Source organism: Struthio camelus, chromosome 30 (genome assembly GCF_040807025.1).
Source record: "Struthio camelus isolate bStrCam1 chromosome 30, bStrCam1.hap1, whole genome shotgun sequence".
Classification (NCBI taxonomy): Eukaryota; Metazoa; Chordata; class Aves; order Struthioniformes; family Struthionidae; genus Struthio; species Struthio camelus.
The window spans coordinates 515752-531277 of record NC_090971.1 but is presented as its reverse complement, the minus strand read 5'-3'; the positions used below and the strand labels follow the sequence as shown (position 1 = coordinate 531277).

The window sequence follows — 15526 nt, the reverse complement described above, 5'->3', positions numbered from 1 at the left end:
TCCCCTACCCCAGCCCAGCCAGGGACAGGTCTGTCCTCACTCCCTCCCCCAACCTAATGCTCTGCTGGTCCCAGCTAGAAAGATCCTCAGCCCCCGACGCCACCTACAGGGATGGCGCCGGTATTGTGCTTCAGAGGACGGTGGGCACAACCCTGCCGGGAGATGCTGGCCCCTGGGGGGACATGGACACCTCCGGCCCTTGGGCACATCTATGGCCACAGTGTCTGGCTGTGGAGGTGCCACGTTGCTTGGAGGAAGGCCCAGGATCCTGCCATGGTCTGGCCATGGCCTGGCCAACCTGCTCGCTATGCACGTGCACGGGGAGGGGAAGCTCTGACTGCTCCACACGGGGCCAGGCAGAGGAGCTGCCCCTGCTGCCGCCTGGGGACCTTGCGGCAGAGCCAAACAGGCTCAGGTAGGGGGTACTGACCCCGGCCTGCAGCTTAGCCACGGCCCCCAGCAGGCTGAGAGCGGGATGAGGTCGGGGGCCCCATCTCACCCCACACACCCAGGGCAAGAACAGGGCTGCTTTGCCAGCCCCCGGCCCCCAGCATACCATGGGTTGGGGGCACCCGAGCCTCTGGGGGCCACAGGGCAAGTCCCCATGGCCAGGGTGTTGCACGTGAGTGTGCACGCACAAGCGGCAGGGCTCCTGCGCCAAATGGGGAAACTGAGGCAGGAAAAGCACCCTGTCGGTTCTAACCCTCCAAGCCAAACCAGGGATGTTCCCAGAGCCAGGACCTTCTCCGAGTGGGGCCCTCTTGCCTTCCCAGGGACAGCCACCGAAAATTGGACATGGCTGCAGCACCAGGCCCCATGGGAGGGGCCCCGGGCCTGCAGCCACGCTGGAGCCACCTCCATGGCAGCCCTCGAGCAACCTCGCTGCTGCTAACGTAGAGCCTCTGCCTATTAACGCCTCCTTATCCCGGGGAAAACCACCGCTGCTCTGGGGCTTGGGTTGTAGGGCCTCTTAATCCCTCGCTGCACTGAGTCCAGGTTACATACATATATATATATATAGTTCCACTAATATATATATACACATATATATATAAATTGGGAAGAAACGTTTTACCCACTGGAAAGACTTGCTCACTAAATGCCCTGCTTCTGCCAGGGGCACATCGTTTTTTCTTGCATTTAGGAAAAAAAAAATTACTAAATAAAACATATATTCGCGGTTGGGAAGAGCTCTGCTGCATCCACTCACTCCAGGACTAGAGGATGCTCAGGGATGGGACTAGTGACACTAGGAGGGGCCCAGGGGTCCCTGGCCACAGGGGTCCAGGTTAGGCTGTCCCCGTGTCACTGCTGCCATGACCAGCGTCTCCACGGTGGCTGGAAGGGTGCACGTTCTCCTCCCACTCACAGCTTAGCCCCCAAAACCAGGGAGGCTTGAGGTCAGGAGAGCCTGTCCCTCCCTCCCCAGAAATGGCACCAGGAACTCTGTACAAGGACACACGTTTATTTAATGCCAGCAATGGACATCAGAAGTCATCACACTAGTGGTTACGACTATTTTAAGAGAGGAAACAGCTCAGCCCCAACGGCCTGGTGTGCCCAGTTAAAGGGGGGCAACTGGGACCAGCGGCCATTCCAGCCTCAAGAGCAGTCACGGGTGACATAGACCCGGCCCCCCAGGATAGGACGCAGGGTTACATCAGCTCCCAGTCCCAGATCCATCCCCTCCGAGGAGCATCTCAGACCTCATCCCGGGAGGAGCCAAGCAGGACCAGAGGCCCTGGGCCTCCTGGGAGCGGGGCAAGGATACAGCAGAGAAACCCACGGCGGCTGTGGCACCAACCTCAACACAGCCGCTAGCAGCAGCTGGTGCTTTGCAACAAGCAGAGTAGTGGGAGGAACGAGCCCAGCGCTGGGTACAGGGGAGAGGCAGGACCGGTCCCTCTGAGTCACGGCCAGGACGTGGGTCCCGCTGGGACGTAGGGGAAGGGAATAAGGCATTGGGTTGCTGGGGGAAAGATGAGACCTACCCTGAAAAACCAAGGGGGTCTGAAGTGACACTGAAAAGGCACCATGTGACAAAAAAAAAAAAGTTAAAATCATGGCATAGCTACAGTAATTCAGAAACATTTACAACAGTTCATGGTGAGGGAGGAGCAGCAGCTCCTGCAGACTTCACACCAGGAAGGACGATGTCTGTTTGAACTCTCCCTGTGGATGGAAAGGGGGGGACGTCAGTGACGATAGGTAACAGCGACTGGGCATCGCATGGCACAAGGCAGTGGGACGCCCACGGGGTGCAGCAAATTGCCCAATACCCACAGGTACCCCCAGGCTGTGGGCACCGGGGCACACCCCAGGGGGGAATTGGTCCTTTCGAGCTGCTAAGATTTGCTTGGAGAAGGGGGTTCAGGTACCCGGCGGCTCTTCCCTGCGGCTAGCTCAGGAACGAGCCCTGGATGGCAGTACCGACCGGCTGGGCCTGGCCGGAGGGGAAAAGCGCATAGACACTGCTCTTCCACCCAGCCTGCGCTCGCTGTGCCGCACACCATCACCCCAGTGATCCGAAAGCCCCAGTCTTCCTCTCTTTGCACGCTGCAGGGTTTCCCCCCCTCTGTACTTTGCATAGTAAGTGTTAAAAAGGAGCGAGTCTCCCTGTGAACAGACCGGGACAGTGAGCCAGTTTACAGGTAGCTGGGGAAACCCTCAGGCTGCCGATCTCCAGCCCGCGAGGGGCCCCTGCCGTCGGACGCAGGGACAGGCGATGTCCACAGGAGGCCTGGCCACTGCCCCCCAGTGGGACCAGTTCCCAGTCCCCGAGGAGCCCAGCTCAGCTTGTGCTGAATGCTTGAGAAGCCACCAGCAGCACGAGATGTTACCAAGCACAGAGCATCTGCTGCCAGCTCGGGGCTCATAGCAGCCCTGTAGCTCTTGAGGACCCTCAGAGAAAGGCTTCCCCTGGAGCCCAGGACAGCAACGGCACCCATGAGCCCAGGATGACACTGGAGTCCCCGCTCGTCCCTTTGGGCACAGGGTTTTAAAATGAAGAAGAGGGCTCAGCAGCCTGAGGACAAAGGCCAAGCACAGCCATCAAGAAGTATTTGAGGGGAACTCCCCAGGGAATGTGTCCTGGGGTAAGAACACGTCCTGACAAGATGTGACATGACTGTGCAGTGCCCATCACCACCCCTCTTCATACCCCACACTGAGCAAACATCGTTGCCAGGATGAACAGCTCCCAGCCAGCATACTCACTTCGCTCCGGTGCGAGGGCTGGCTGTAAATGACCTTCTTGCCGGCGGTGCTGGAGAAGGAGAGACGTTAGGACCCCTCACACCACCCAAAGCCCCTCGGCCGCCCCCAAGCACCTGGTGACGCCAGGCCACGTGCCCAGCCTGGCAGGAGTGCTGGCACCCAGTGCTAGGCACAGCCCTCTGCCTGCTCCCGCAAGGAGACACTGGGCTGGGAGAGGAATCACTGTGCCCGGGCAAACCCCAGGGAGACACCACTCATTCCCATTAGCAGAGATCCAGAGGGACCAGCAGGGAAGGAATCAGCAGTATTACAGGTTCACTTACTCTCTTCTCTCTGAAAAGAAGAAACAGAACAGGATTGTCAGGGGATGGCAGAGAAAACAGACACTGGCACAGACGTGAGCAAGCCATGGGGAGCCACGGCCAACGCCATGCGCCTGGAGATCAGCGTGCAGCGCAGTACTCACTGCTGAAGAAGCCCCGCGTGTAGGCAAACCAGATGCCAAAGGCCACAAGTGCCAGCACCATCAGCAGGACCACGACTGCAGCCACGATGCCGCCCACGTTGACTTCGCCTGGCAGAAGAGAACAGGGCTGTCGGAGGGTAGTTGGATCCCAACCCAGGGCACAAGATTGGCTTATTCTGGGCACGACACGGAAACCCTCAGCTCAACACCCACAAGTCCAGCACGAACACACAGAAGTGCATTTAAGAACCATGACAGGGGTCAGAGGGAACCTCTGGGGTCTCTGGTCCAACCCCAGCTCAAAGGAGGGCCTACATCAAAGCTGGATCCAATGCAGAGTTGGATCAGGTTGCCGTAACCAGGCCCAGGCAAGTTTCAAGCATCTCCAAGGACACCTTTACCCCATTCCCCCTCCATAGCATCAGTCCACATGCTCATTTCAGCCCAGGACACCATATGGCAGGGTCATTAACAGCATAGCTAATTAATGTGTCTCCGAACCCCGAGCACTGGAAAGATAAACTAGTTTTGGGGTAGTGTTTTAACCCAGACACTTGTATACCCCAGAATATGATTTGTGCTAGACATTCAAAACAGACAAGGCCCTAGAAGGGCCCCACATAGGGACAGACATATGCTGCCTGCTCCCACTATTTCTTACTGGCTTCCATGTGGATGGCCTCTGATCTCTGGGAGGACCCCACGTTATTCGACGCCTCGCAGTAGTAGTCGCCGGTGTCGAAGCTGCTTACAGGCTCAAAAGTCTAGATGGGAGAGAAGACGTGATGGTAGCCCGGGGAAAACGCTCGGGTTCCCGGAGCTCAGGGCCCACCCTGTGCTCACCAGCACCCCCGTGGTGGAGTCTATGGTATAGGAGGAGTTCCTGAACGTCAGGCTGGTCTTGGGGTCTGCGGGCATCAGCATGCTGTTCTTGTACCACTGGAAGGTGGGGGGCGGCGAGCCATCTGTTTCGGTGCATCGCAGCAGGGCCTTGCTGCCGATGGTGGCCGAGGTGGGCACGTGAGCCACAGGCTTGGAAGGAGGCACTGCCGGGAAAGGGCCGCATGAAGGCTCACCCCAATGCCTTGGCAGGGCGTGCAGGGCTGAGACCTGCTCAGTGGGTCACAACCAGCTGCCCTGGTGATGGGAAGGAGCAGGGGGCTCGAAGCCCAGTCACCAGAAGCAGGTTGTCACCCTGCTTTGTGTCTCATCTTTGAGGCACCCAAAGCCACACCAAAAGCTGGTGCCCAAAGACATGCCAAAGAAGGAAGAAGAGCTCAATCCCTCCCTGATCCCAGAACTAACCAAATACAGCCTGGAGCACGGTCACCCTCACATTTAACATTCACCCACTGAACAAGTGTTTTATAGGGGGAAGCATCAAACTGAGGAGAGTCCTGGCTGCCAGGGGCATCTCACAGAGAAATGGACCAAGCCAGCCCCATCAGCTGCATCTCATGTCATCGAAAGCAGTGTCCCCACCAAGCCACCATGGGCCTGTTATTGACCCTTAGGCTCAGGGGTCTCCCGAGGTTCAGAAGGGCCATGGGCTATAACGCTCCCTAAAGCTCTGCTCATGGCCAGCATCATGCACAGGAGCCGCTCAACTGGAAATGCTTGGTTAACCCGACCCTGCAGGCTCCAGCCCGACCCCGCTGCCAACATGCGGGAGCTGTTTCAGCATCCTTCATTCGGCCAGGTTGAGTCCCCTCCTAAGTGACATTCAGGGACAAGCTAAGGCAGGAGGTATCAGGGCAGGCTCTCCAGGACAAAAAAAAACAGAAAAACCCAAAAAACACATCTTCCCAACAGGATGAGCGAGAACAAGCAGGACTCGGTGGCTGCGAGAGTGTGGAAGTCCATACCTTGGACAATGAGGTTCACTTCCGACTTGGCGATCTCGCTGTTCTCCCCCACCACTTCGCAGATGTACTTGCCCGTGTCAGCCCGCGTCACCGTTGTGAAGTGGATCATGGTGGGCGAGAACTGGACGCGGGTTTTATATGGCTCTGCGGAGAGAGGCCATGTAGGCAGCGAGCTCTGGTGGATGGAGGGATGGCCGTCCCGGTATCACCAGCAATAAAACCAGTGCCCACGGGATGCGCCAGCCAACGCAGGAGCGAACTGCAAACCTGAGGGTGCCTGGTTCTCCGGCACCAGGGGGACACCCTGGGATGCCCGTGGGAGGCTGAGTACCTGTAAGCTGACCCCCATAGTAGAACAGCACAAGCGATGAGCCCTTCTGAAACTTCCACTCGATGCGAGGGTTGTTCCACTTGGAGCGATATGCCGAGCAGGGGATGTCCGCAGCTGGCAGGAGAGAGTGGATGCTGAGCGGCTGTGTGCCCAGATCTCACGTGCAAACAGACATGCAGCTCTGGGAGCAGCTTTGAAATGGGAAACCCCTCCAAGACAGGATTAAGCCCCAGCATAGGGGAATTCTACCCCGAGCATCAGATGAAGCTTACTCTGAGGGTTCAGAGGCCTCAAGGTGAACCTGAGGCACAGGAAAATGCTTTCTCATCCAGCTCCCAAAAGTGTCAGGAGAATAAGACTGCAGCATGTGAGCTTGGACATGCTCCAGATACACCTTCCAGCCAAAAACCAGGGTGCCCTGCCTTCGAGACAGGCTAAATACGGGAAGTTTGCTCTCAGATCCTTCAAATCAATACTGAATTGCTGGAGCACGATATTTGAGGGCTTTGTGGAGAAGTTATGACTTAGCCCGCGTGTCCGAGCCCAGGCGCTGCAGCGTCGCACAGACCACGCAGGAAGGGAATGGCTCCGAGTCACGGGTTAGGTCAGCATGTGGCAGCCCTGAGCCCTCCCAGCCAGCACTGCACTTACATTGGTTTTCAGGCACTTCTTTCGTCTCAGAGGTTATCTGGGCTCCTACCAGCGACCCTGAGGGGAGGAAAAGGCACAACTGAGACATGCGGAGGGCAAAACGCAACCAAGAGATGCTCAGAGATGCTCACCACGGAGAGGTCCAGTGCCACTGGCTGCTGGAGCAATATAGGGGGCCTGTGGAGACATTACAGCTTTCCCTTCCCTGGAAGGGAGACAGCCCCGATCAGCCAAGCAACGGGGAACAGCCACGTTTTCTCCCCTGCCCTCACCCTGTCGCGTTGGCTCAGGATGTTCCCAGGGGTCAGTCTCTGCCCGTGGCAGCACCAGGGTCCACACAGGAGATGGCACGAAGGTTGATGCCTCGTGGGTCCTCTGCAAAGCCTATTCGAAGCAAATGCTGCCATCTCACTGCACACCTCCGGACAGGCAGTGCAGGAGAGGGGGGTCCCCAGGACGAGCTCTCGTCTGTTGTGATGGGATGTCCCTGAGACGTGCCCCATCACCAGCCCCGATCAGCCAAGCAACGGCGATCAGCCAAGCAACGGCTATGTCCCCACGCACAAGCGCCTGAGATACAGGGACTGAGAGCCAGAAAGGGCCACGGACAAATTATCTTGCCAGAGCAGCCTATGGCAAAGCCCCTGCCCCCCGCCCCCAACCTGTATCTCCACCCAGCTCACCCCACACTCCAGTTTCTCCTCTCAGCTTACATTACCTTGATTTGCTTGTTAATCAGTTTACAAATGTAGTTAGCTTTTAACAGCACCTCTTGACCTCGAGGCCCAGGGTTTATCAGCACAGCCCAGTTGCCAGCAGAGCCAGAAGCAGCCCGACTCGGCGCTGCCTGTGCCAGGCGCCACGCATTGGGTGCTGGTGGGCTCCGGCAGTGACTGCGTGCCGGCGGTGGGGATGCGCACCAGGAAAGCATGGAGCATCGAGAAGTTCTCCAAGGCCATGTGTTTGGGGAGCTCCAGATTCTCCCAAATGTCCCAAAAACAGGCCCAGGCTGCAGGGTGGCATCCCTGGGGAGCAGGGGCCAGTGGCAGTGCACCCAGCTGGAGGGGACAAGGTCATTGGGAGGCAAGGAAGGGTGTCCATGGGGAAAGAGCCAGCACAGGGCACCCCTATAAGATCCAACAGTACCAGCTGGGTGCATTTCTTCATACTCTGAGATCAGGAGAGATTTGGGGGGCAGACCCTGGAAGTGATTTCAAAGCAGCAAGGAAGATTTTAGCCAAAATCTTGCTGCCTCGTAGCCTGTCTGCATTCATGTCCTGGTGCTATGGGAAGGGGAGGACATCGGGACAGTCACATGACACAGCAGTCTGGGATCCCAAAATGGAGTCGAGACCCAGTCTCTGCTGCCACTGCCAAGCTGGGGAGGCTACTGGGAGCCTCAAGGCCATGGCAACAGCCCCGAGGCCATGGCAACAGGCTGCAGGACAACAGTGACAGCCCTGAGGCCATGGTGATGGGCCGCAGGGCAGAAAGGCCAGCATGTTGTGCGGCACTGCCTGCCATCAAGGGGCCACAAGAGCTGGAAAGACCTGTCCTACCTGCTCCAGCGCCGCCCCTGCCGTCATTCCCTGCCCGAGTTTCACAGGAAACCAGCCAGGGTGGCCTCTAAGAGTGTTTCACAACACCCTGCCCTCTATGCATACACACACAAACATCCCTTCTCTCTACACCCGTGCATGTACCTCCCCTTAACAGCCATGCACACACCTCCTCTTCCCTTTTCACACATGCCTCCCCTTTACACATGCATGCACTCCTCCTCTTCTAGCTGCTTTTACAAGGACTTCTAAAGCCTAATTTTTCCAGGCCCAGCACACACAGAGCTACCAAGAGGAAACCCCCAAGCAACATGTCCCGCCATGCTCAGCCCTCAGGATTAATGGGAAAAGTAAACCAGCAGCTGCAGAGACCTTGTTCAGGGCTGCCCGCAGTCCCCATCTGCGACAACCGGCAGCTTGACGTAACGCAGCCAGAAACCTGGTGTCTGCTCCGGGCTCCCTGGTGTTTTTGTCCAGCGCCTCGATGGAGCAGTCGCACACTGGGCATGGGGGCCAGGCAGTGCACCCTCAGAAACAGAGCACCAGAAAACCCCTCTTTATCCCCCACTCTGTTCCCTGCCACCCCCTGTTCAACGGGGAGCGTGGAGGGAGAGGTCTGCCCATACGCTAGCTGCTTGATGCACAAATGGCTCAGGACTGCTGGATTTCAACAGCCCCAGGCCCAGAGATCCCGCATCGCCCACAAATCCCCCGTTGAGGATTTTTCAGCAACGATCGACCCCGGGAGGTGCTGGGAGCCAGCAGTGACCAGGTTTCGGTCTTCCCCAGAGGCAGCGCAAGGCAAAGAGAAGAGACTGGTGCAAGCGTCGCCCGCTCAGGCCAGAGTCGTACCTGAGCTGCAGCGAGGCTGGATCGGCCCTGGTGATGGGGCACGTCTCAGGGACATCCCATCACAACAGACGAGAGCTCGTCCTGGGGACCCCCCTCTCCTGCACTGCCTGTCCGGAGGTGTGCAGTGAGATGGCAGCATTTGCTTCGAATAGGCTTTGCAGAGGACCCACGAGGCATCAACCTTCGTGCCATCTCCTGTGTGGACCCTGGTGCTGCCACGGGCAGAGACTGACCCCTGGGAACATCCTGAGCCAACGCGACAGGGTGAGGGCAGGGGAGAAAACGTGGCTGTTCCCCGTGCCCTGCGAGACACCCAGCTCGCTGCTTTGCCATGCCACTGGCAGGATGTGGTTGTCGACGGGGCAACCAAGGGCCAGCGGCTGGTCCCTCCAGCCAGTGCGGGCTCGTGCTACCAGTCCGCCCCTCAGGAGCATGTTCATGGAGCCGAGGGGGTACCGGTTTCCCAGCTCACAGGAGCAAAACGCCTGGGTGCTGCAGCCAGCCCGTTTGACTTGTCAACAAGGCTGTTTACAAAGGCAGCAGGGAGTGAGGCTCAAGGCCGCAATTGCTACCAGAGGAAGCAGCTTGCAAACCAGCCCAATGTCGAAACGGGCAGCACGAGGGCACAGAGCAGCAGCCGGGCAGAGCCACCCTCGCAGCGAGAGCCACAGCAGAGTTTCGGGCTCTGGGGATGTGGAGGAGGATGACCGTGACGGGTCGGTGAGTCATGCTGCAGGGAAAGGCTGGGCTGGCTGCAGCGCCCGGGAACTGGACCTGGTTTGGCCTCGAGTCGCTCGAAGGGAGCGTTACCTTTGCACCCCGAGCAGCTGCCAAATGAAACCCAAGCAGGGCTGAGCAAAGCGGCTTGGCTTCCCGAGGAAGGGCAGGTGAACAGCCCCCGAGATCGAAGCAGACGGAAATTGGAGCCAGCACGTGCATGGGGACAGCCCTTCCCCTGCGCGGAGTCCCCGGGCCGTCCCCGCCTGCCCCAGGCGCGTTTTGCAGCTCACATGGACACACCAAGGAGGCAGATGCTGCCCAAAGTGGGGAGCAGTGCTCAGCCTCCGATCCCTAGCAAAACCCGTGCGGTTCTCTGCAGTCACGACAGGGCCCAACACCAGAAAGAGATACCAAGGTGAAACACGCAGGAGACCAACAAGAAGTCACAAGACCAGGTGTCAGGAGCCACAGCTCCAAAACACAAAGCATCCAAGAGGGGGGTGCGTTTCAAAACGCCAGCTCCCAAAAAACGCTGGGCAAATGCAAACCAAACAGGCAGCAGCGGGGCCGGCCGGGCCGGTCACCACCTTCATGCGATGCCAAGCGAACGACCGCATGATTTATGGTCAGCTTTGCCGGGATTAGTGCCACACAAAGGGAAGGGCTCCACACCCTCCCGCTTCCACACAAGGACTGGAAACTTCGGCGCACGCAACAGGCACCCACCGCGGCGTGAGCACCCAGGAACGCCCCCCCAGCAACGCGGGACGTGCTCCCTTCCTGGGCTGGTGGCTTTGGCTCCCCTCTGTCGCGTTTCTGCCGTGCGGAGATGGCTCAGCCTCGGGACTCAAAGCTCCCGATTCAGAGAGCAGCCCCAGCTTCCTGCAGGAAATGTGTGCTCCTGGAGGGAGGAAGGGAGACCAAACACACCCTGCGCCTGGGCCCGCGGCCAGCTCCCCATCCCATCCCATGCGGTGCAGCCCTTTCAGGGGGCACTGCTCAAGCCCCAGGACAGGAAAAAACCCTCAGCTGCCGGATGCAATGACATCCCCACACAGCAGAGTGGCAGCTGAGCTTGGAAAAGGCCTGTGCTTGCTCCTAGGGTGGGGGGGGTACATTCCCATCCCTGTGACAGACGCCAGCGTTGGGATGTTTTTGGCACCGCAGCCGTCACGTTAAGAAACCCCCCCAAGGAGCATTGCACCCTTAGGACTCACTGCCCACCCGGTTTAACATCAATGTGAAAAGGCAGAAATGCTCCTGCGGCGCTAGGCAGGCTCCATGCGGCTGCTCAAAACCATTTTGCAGCTTTCAGCAGGAGCCACACGGGTGGGCAGCAAGGGAAGAAGCGCTTCAGGGTTTCTTTTGATGGACCTGGGGGAGGAAAACAGCAAAAAGGTGACATCCCTGCCCCATCCCACATGGAGGACAGGTCTCAAGCCAGCAGAGAAGAGGTGACACTGGCCTCGACACACAGGCTTGCTCGCGGTGAGCCCCAGGAGGAACCTGGCCCAGGAGATGAGTATCACAGCCAGTAAATGCAGGCTGGTTTCAGCCCAGATAAGACTGGCAAGGCAGCCACAGCCCAGACAACGGGACTTCCCAACCCGACAGCCCTGGCACAGACAGCGTTGCCTCAGTCTCCCTCTGGCCTAGAGGTGCACAGACAGCTCTCGGCATCGCGGCCCGCAGGTGCAAACGCACCGGTCCCCATCTCTCCTCGCTGCTGAGGCCAGGGCGGCTCCGCCAGCCAGCACTGTGGCAAAACGACCCATGTGCCGGCTCCTGCGCTGGCTCTGTCACAACACGTCAGGGCTCCAGTTCCTCTCCCAGCAGCCAGTCCGCTTTGACAGATCTGGGTTGGGGAAGGAGCCATGCAAGCAGCGGCAGCCGAACTGGCGAGGCAGAAAGCCCCAGGGACGGGTGCAGCGAGCAGCCAAGACCCAATGCCGCTCACACCTCTCCTCCAGCAGGGATATGGACAAGGATGCCCACTCGAGACACAGCCATTTGACCCCCTCCCAGGCATTTGGGCAACAGCTCTGTTGACCGGAGCAAACCACCTTCCCCATCTCACCAGGAAGATTTTGTCCTCCAGGAAACAGTCCCACTTCCCTTGCAATACAGGAGCCTTGCTGTAAGCAGACTTCCGGGCCCAGCAGCTGTAACGCAGGCTCACCCTGGGCTGGATTTCAGCCCCCAAGCAAACCCCAAAAGTTTAGTAAAACCCAAATTCAGGCTGACTGTATCGCTTGCTGCTCACCCCAGATGCTGCCCCATGTCCACTGCATGGGATGGAGATGGCTGCCGGCTACCGCAGGATAAAAGCATTTTATCCCTAATTTGGAGCCAACTCCGCGCCGGCTCTCAGAATTGTTCCTGCACAATGGAGGGGAGGGGACGGCACGGCACAGCAACAGGAAGGCCACAACTGCCGAGCTGACTCGTGGCTGTCTGCACTGTGTCTCGTGTGCTGGAGACCAACGGGTGCCCGTTGAAGCAGGCGACACTTTAAATCAAATTCACCCCGAGGAAAATTCAGCCTGAGCCCCAGGAATGGGGCGGACACAGCACATACGGCCAACAGGGCTAGTCGGGCGACTGGGACGGCGACCCAGGCACTCACAGGGCCAACGCCTGGTCCCGGAGAAGGGCTGGGACGTGCCTGCTCTCACCCAGCCTCCAAAGGTGGATGAGAAAGACGCTGAAGTAACAGTTTAACTTTGGCCTTTGTCAGCACAGGGCAATGTAAGAGCAGCTACACATTAACCTGAGACACCGGGAGCAGCAGTTAACTCTCACTGTTGCTGTAAGGGAGCTGGGGCAGAGATACCCGCGCTGCTGTCCTGCCCGCCGGGAACACTGTTAGGAGGCACAACTGGTTTCCCAGCCCGATTTGGAAGAAATTTGGAATTGGTAAAAGGAGGACAAAAGGCCAGCAGGATGGAAGAGCAGGGGGAATATAGCTGCCGGTGCTGAGATCTCCACTGAACCGTGTCTAAAGGATGTAAAAACATCTGTAACACAAGAAAAGCTGTTTAACAAGAAGCTGCTGGGCTAAAACCTAGGGAGAGCGAGCAGGGTTGTTTGCACCAGGTTTCCTGAGCTGTCCCATCCCCCTGCACCCATTAAACAAGCTCAAGGCCAGACTTCGGGGGTTAAAATCCCACATCGCGTTTGTTCCTGCTCTGGGTTTCCAGATCAGCTCTCCACGGCAGCCCGCGCGGCTCAGCCCTCACCGCGGCCCCCAAGCAGCGCCCAGCTCGCCCTGGGCAAAGATTCAACCCGGGCCGCTCAAAACACAACCAAAAGCACGTCCAGACCGGCTCGGCCAGCCGAGGAACGCGGCCACGGCGGGGTGAGAGGGTGCAGCTGTGCCTTCTGCGTTGGACGAGCCCCAAACGTCAGCCTGAGCCTGCAGGCAGCGCACCGCGGCGAAAGAGTCCGCGCGACGGGCCTTGGTTACACGCGCTCAGTCCTAGCGCAGCCCCGTCCCCGCAGAGGGAAGGGTCCCGGCAGCCCTGCGCCCAACCACTCGCCCCAGCAGAGGAAGGCGAAGCCGAGACCAAACTTCCCCGGTGCAAAACACTGAGGAGAGTCAGCGCTTGGCAGTGACCCCCAGGGCGAGCAGCCACGCGACTCGGGACGGCGTTCGCGTCCCGCCGGGGCGCGCAGCCCTCCCCAGGGTCACTGACTCACGCAGAATTGCAGGGCGTCAGTGAGAAGCGATGATAGGTTTGGAAGGAGCTAAGTTGCGTTTGATGGGGCCGGTCACACCTCGCGGCCCGGAGGCTGGCAGCGCCCCTTCGGCAGCGCGGCCCAGACTCCCAGCCGAGATTTGGGGCCGATTCCTCCACGTCCAGGACCTGGGCGCTAACGCCAGGCTCACCGGCGCCTCTTCCCACATCGCCCTTTGGCCGAAGCGTTTCTGTAAGCTGCCCCCAGCATCACCGTGGCAGGGACACGCGGCTGTGTCCCCCCAGGGCTGAGCATCGTCCCCAAGCGAGGGGGCACCGCTACGGTCCCAGCGCCGGGACACTATCGAGGTCCCGCTGGTCGTCACCATGCGGGAGGCGCGAGGGCATCGGAGGGACCGTTTTGGGGCAAAACCGGCAGGAACGGCCAGCAGGGTTCAAGGTGCTGCCAGCACACTCCACCAGCCCAAAAAGCCCCTGCGGGCTTCATCCCCCACCAGCCTCTTGCGCTGTGCCTCGTCAAACCTACGTTCATCTCAATCTTTACAGGAGGAAAAACGAAAATAAGTTTTTTAAGCACCCGCCTCCAGAACGCAAGGCCCAAGCGGAGCCAGGCGACTATCTCGGAGCATCTCGAAGCCGGGCGCGACCTGCCGGGAACCGGGGAAGGGGAAGGTCGCGCGGCTGCCGCAGAGGGCCCCCGGCCGGCCCCCCGGCTCTCGGCTCGGGGGACAGGAGGCCCCCGCCGAGGGAAACACCGGATAAGGGGAGCTGGGGCCGGGATCTTCCGGCGGGCGCCACGAGGCCGCAGGCGGCCGAGCGGGAGCTCCGGCACCGGGCCCGGGCGACCCGGGGGCTCCCCCGCCGCGGCGGCAGGAGGCCCGCGGCAGGCAGGGAAGCGCCGGGCAGGTTATTAATAGCCCGTTATGGCCGGCGCTGAGGAGCCGCGGCGCTGCCGGGGCGAAAGCGACGGGAACCGGCCCCGGGGGCCGGCGCGGGGCCGAGGGGCGCGGAAAGGGCCGCCGGCGCCGGGAGCGGCACCGACCCCGGGACCCCCCGCCGGTCCCCGGGACCCCCCGCCGGGCCCGACCCGCCGCCCCCAGGACGGGCACCTCCCCGGTGCCGCCCCCCGCCCCAGCAGCTCGCGGCCGGTACCCGCCCCCTCCCCGGGCCCGCACTCACCGGCGGCCGCGCAGAGCAGCAGCACCGGCAGCGGACCGGGCCCGGCCCCGCGCCGCCCCGCCGCCGCCATAGCCGCTCCCGCCGCGCCGCCGCCCGCACTGAGCGCCCCCCGCGCCCCGCCCGCAGGTGCGGCCGCGGCCCCGCCCCGCCCAGGTGAGCCCCGCCCCCGCCCGCCGATAGGGCTCCGCCGCCGGCCGGACCCGCCCCCTTTGGAGCCGGGCCAACCCGGAACGCCCTCCTCAGCCAGGTGAAGGCGAAGCCCCGCCCTCAGCCGCGCTCCATTGGCGTGTCTCGTCAAGGCGGGGGCACGCCCCGCCCTCGTGCGCGGCCCGCGGCTCCTCCTCGGAGCACGCCCCGTTACCCCCGACTGGCTCGTTCGCCCCGCGGCTCCGCCCCATTGGCTGAGGCGGAGGAGCAACAGGTGTCGAGCGGGAGGGGCGCTGGCCAATCAGAAAGAGCGCTCGAACTTCTGGCCAATGGGCGCGCGCCTCGCCGAGGTCCCGCAGGCGGGGCGCCTGGGCGTTGCTATGGAGACGGTCCGGGCGCCCCGGCTCTGTCGGCCGGGGGAGACCGGCAGCGCCCCCTGCTGGTGTGGGGACGGGGGGGTGACGCCACCCCCTCGTGTCCCTCGTGGGGACACGAGGACCGACCCCATCGTGGTGTTGGGACACGGGAACAAGGGGACCGACCCCATCGTGGTGTTGGGACACGGGAACAAGGGGTCCGACCCCGTCGTGGTATGGGGATGTGGGGACCGACCCCATTGTGGTATGGGGACGTGGGGAGTGACGCCATCGTGTTATGGGGACACGAGGACCGACCCCCATCGTGGTGTTGGGACACAGGAACAAGGGCTCTGACCCCATCGTGTTATGGGGACACGAGGACCGACCCCCATCGTGGTGTTGGGACACAGGAACAAGGGCTCCGACCCCATCGTGGTGTTGGGACACGGGAACAAGGGCTCCGACCCCATCGTGGTGTTGGGA

General features: G+C 60.7%; 1 protein-coding gene across 4 annotated transcripts; it reads right to left on the bottom strand.

Moving 5' to 3' along the window:
- Nucleotides 1–1449: 1449 nt before the first annotated feature.
- Nucleotides 1450–14607, bottom strand: F11R (F11 receptor). Of its 4 annotated transcripts, none has more exons than XM_068922641.1 (10): nucleotides 8089–8178; nucleotides 6661–6734; nucleotides 6530–6586; nucleotides 5879–5992; nucleotides 5548–5691; nucleotides 4526–4728; nucleotides 4344–4446; nucleotides 3679–3790; nucleotides 3217–3265; nucleotides 1450–2172 (listed from the first exon to the last, which is right to left on the bottom strand). In XM_068922641.1, exons 2-10 carry the CDS (start codon nucleotides 6716–6718, stop codon nucleotides 2137–2139), a joined length of 876 nt encoding a protein of 291 aa, XP_068778742.1. In that variant the 5' UTR covers nucleotides 6719–6734; nucleotides 8089–8178; the 3' UTR covers nucleotides 1450–2136. The 4 variants fall into 4 exon arrangements, 3 of the variants coding, with proteins under 3 accessions (XP_068778742.1, XP_068778743.1, XP_068778741.1); XM_068922642.1 differs by lacking the exon at nucleotides 8089–8178 and adding an exon at nucleotides 7213–7218; XR_011136658.1 differs by lacking the exon at nucleotides 8089–8178 and having other exon boundaries at nucleotides 3217–3549; nucleotides 3683–3790; nucleotides 6661–6733.
- Nucleotides 14608–15526: the final 919 nt, after the last annotated feature.

Bases quoted from the DNA above. Each gene is read 5' to 3' on its own strand.
- F11R (XM_068922640.1), bottom strand. From the start codon at position 14,607: ATGGCGGCGGCGGGGCGGCGCGGGGCCGGGCCCGGTCCGCTGCCGGTG. The intron at 5,692-5,878 runs GTACTCAGCCTC...CTCTCTCCGCAG, and splicing joins CTATGGGGGTCAGCTTACAG to AGCCATATAAAACCCGCGTC. The intron at 4,729-5,547 runs GTATGGACTTCC...CTTTCCCGGCAG, and splicing joins AGTGAACCTCATTGTCCAAG to TGCCTCCTTCCAAGCCTGTG.